The sequence below is a fragment of the Arachis duranensis genome, unplaced genomic scaffold, assembly GCF_000817695.3.
Source record: "Arachis duranensis cultivar V14167 unplaced genomic scaffold, aradu.V14167.gnm2.J7QH unplaced_Scaffold_200003, whole genome shotgun sequence".
Classification (NCBI taxonomy): Eukaryota; Viridiplantae; Streptophyta; class Magnoliopsida; order Fabales; family Fabaceae; genus Arachis; species Arachis duranensis.
In genome coordinates, this window is record NW_026264560.1 from 9,781 (window position 1) to 10,777 (window position 997).

At 34.2% G+C, this 997-nt stretch overlaps 1 protein-coding gene across 1 annotated transcript; it reads right to left on the reverse strand.

Moving 5' to 3' along the window:
- Nucleotides 1–622, reverse strand: LOC107472609 (uncharacterized; the record flags this gene model as incomplete). Its single annotated transcript, XM_016092114.3, is given in 1 exon segment — nt 1–622. A coding segment is annotated over 1 exon segment (505 nt), but the record flags the coding sequence as incomplete, so codon positions are not given.
- Between the last annotated feature and the right edge of the window lie 375 nt (nt 623–997).

Here is a 997-nt window from a genome sequence, read left to right on the forward strand (position 1 = left end):
CCGAAAGGGAAAAAATATCACCAATGCTACGACGTCGTTTAAGCCAACTGTTGTCGTTTTGATTCTGAACGTCGTCCTCATCGACGACGTCGTTTCCATTTGCGCCTCTCACTCGAAAATACTCGTTCACTCGTTGAAAACTGGAAAACACGGAGAGTTCATTTTCGTGTCCGTCTTCAAACTCCGACGACGATGACAAATCCGAAATGGCATCGTCGTTGTCGGAGCTTGTGTAATCATCGTCGGAGCTAAACGAGATTGAGGGAAGTGAAGGGGCTTTGTTGCGGAACCTGATGATGAAGATGGTGACTCTGTTGAATATGCCGCCAACGGTGGCGACTAGAGCGAGAATCAAAGCGCCCCATTTGCAGAAACTGTAGGCTATGGAAACAGATTGGATTCCGGCGATGGAGGTTGAAGTGATCTGAGAAGGGAAAGATGGGTTCTGCAGTGTACTGAGACCTGCTTGGAGATCGTTGAGCCTGTCTATCAATGGAACTTGCATTTTTTATATTTTTTATTTTTCTGTATGTGTGGGGGTTTTTGAGAAAAACAAATGATGGTTTTCAATTTGAGAAGGTGCACCTAAAACAGTGACAACTGGAAAGAGAGAAATTTGTAAGGAAGGGGCGAGGGATATATAGAGGAAGAAACAACAAGGACAGATGTGGAACGATAATGTTAAAAACTAAATTTATCGATTATTAATTAATTATGAGAAAGAAAAAGCCTCGAAACTAACGAAAAATAATATACAAAATTACAAACTATTAATTGAAATATTAATTAATTTTAAACAATAGCCAATAGGTAATAGTTAACATAAAAATAAAAAAAATATTTGGAGATCAATATTATATATCTTATTTGAATAATATTAATTAAATTTTTATTTAGAAACTATAAAATATTTTTTTATAAGAATAAAAATATTTTAAATATTTAATAATATTAAATCTATAAATAATTATATCATAAAATAATTAAATATTATATT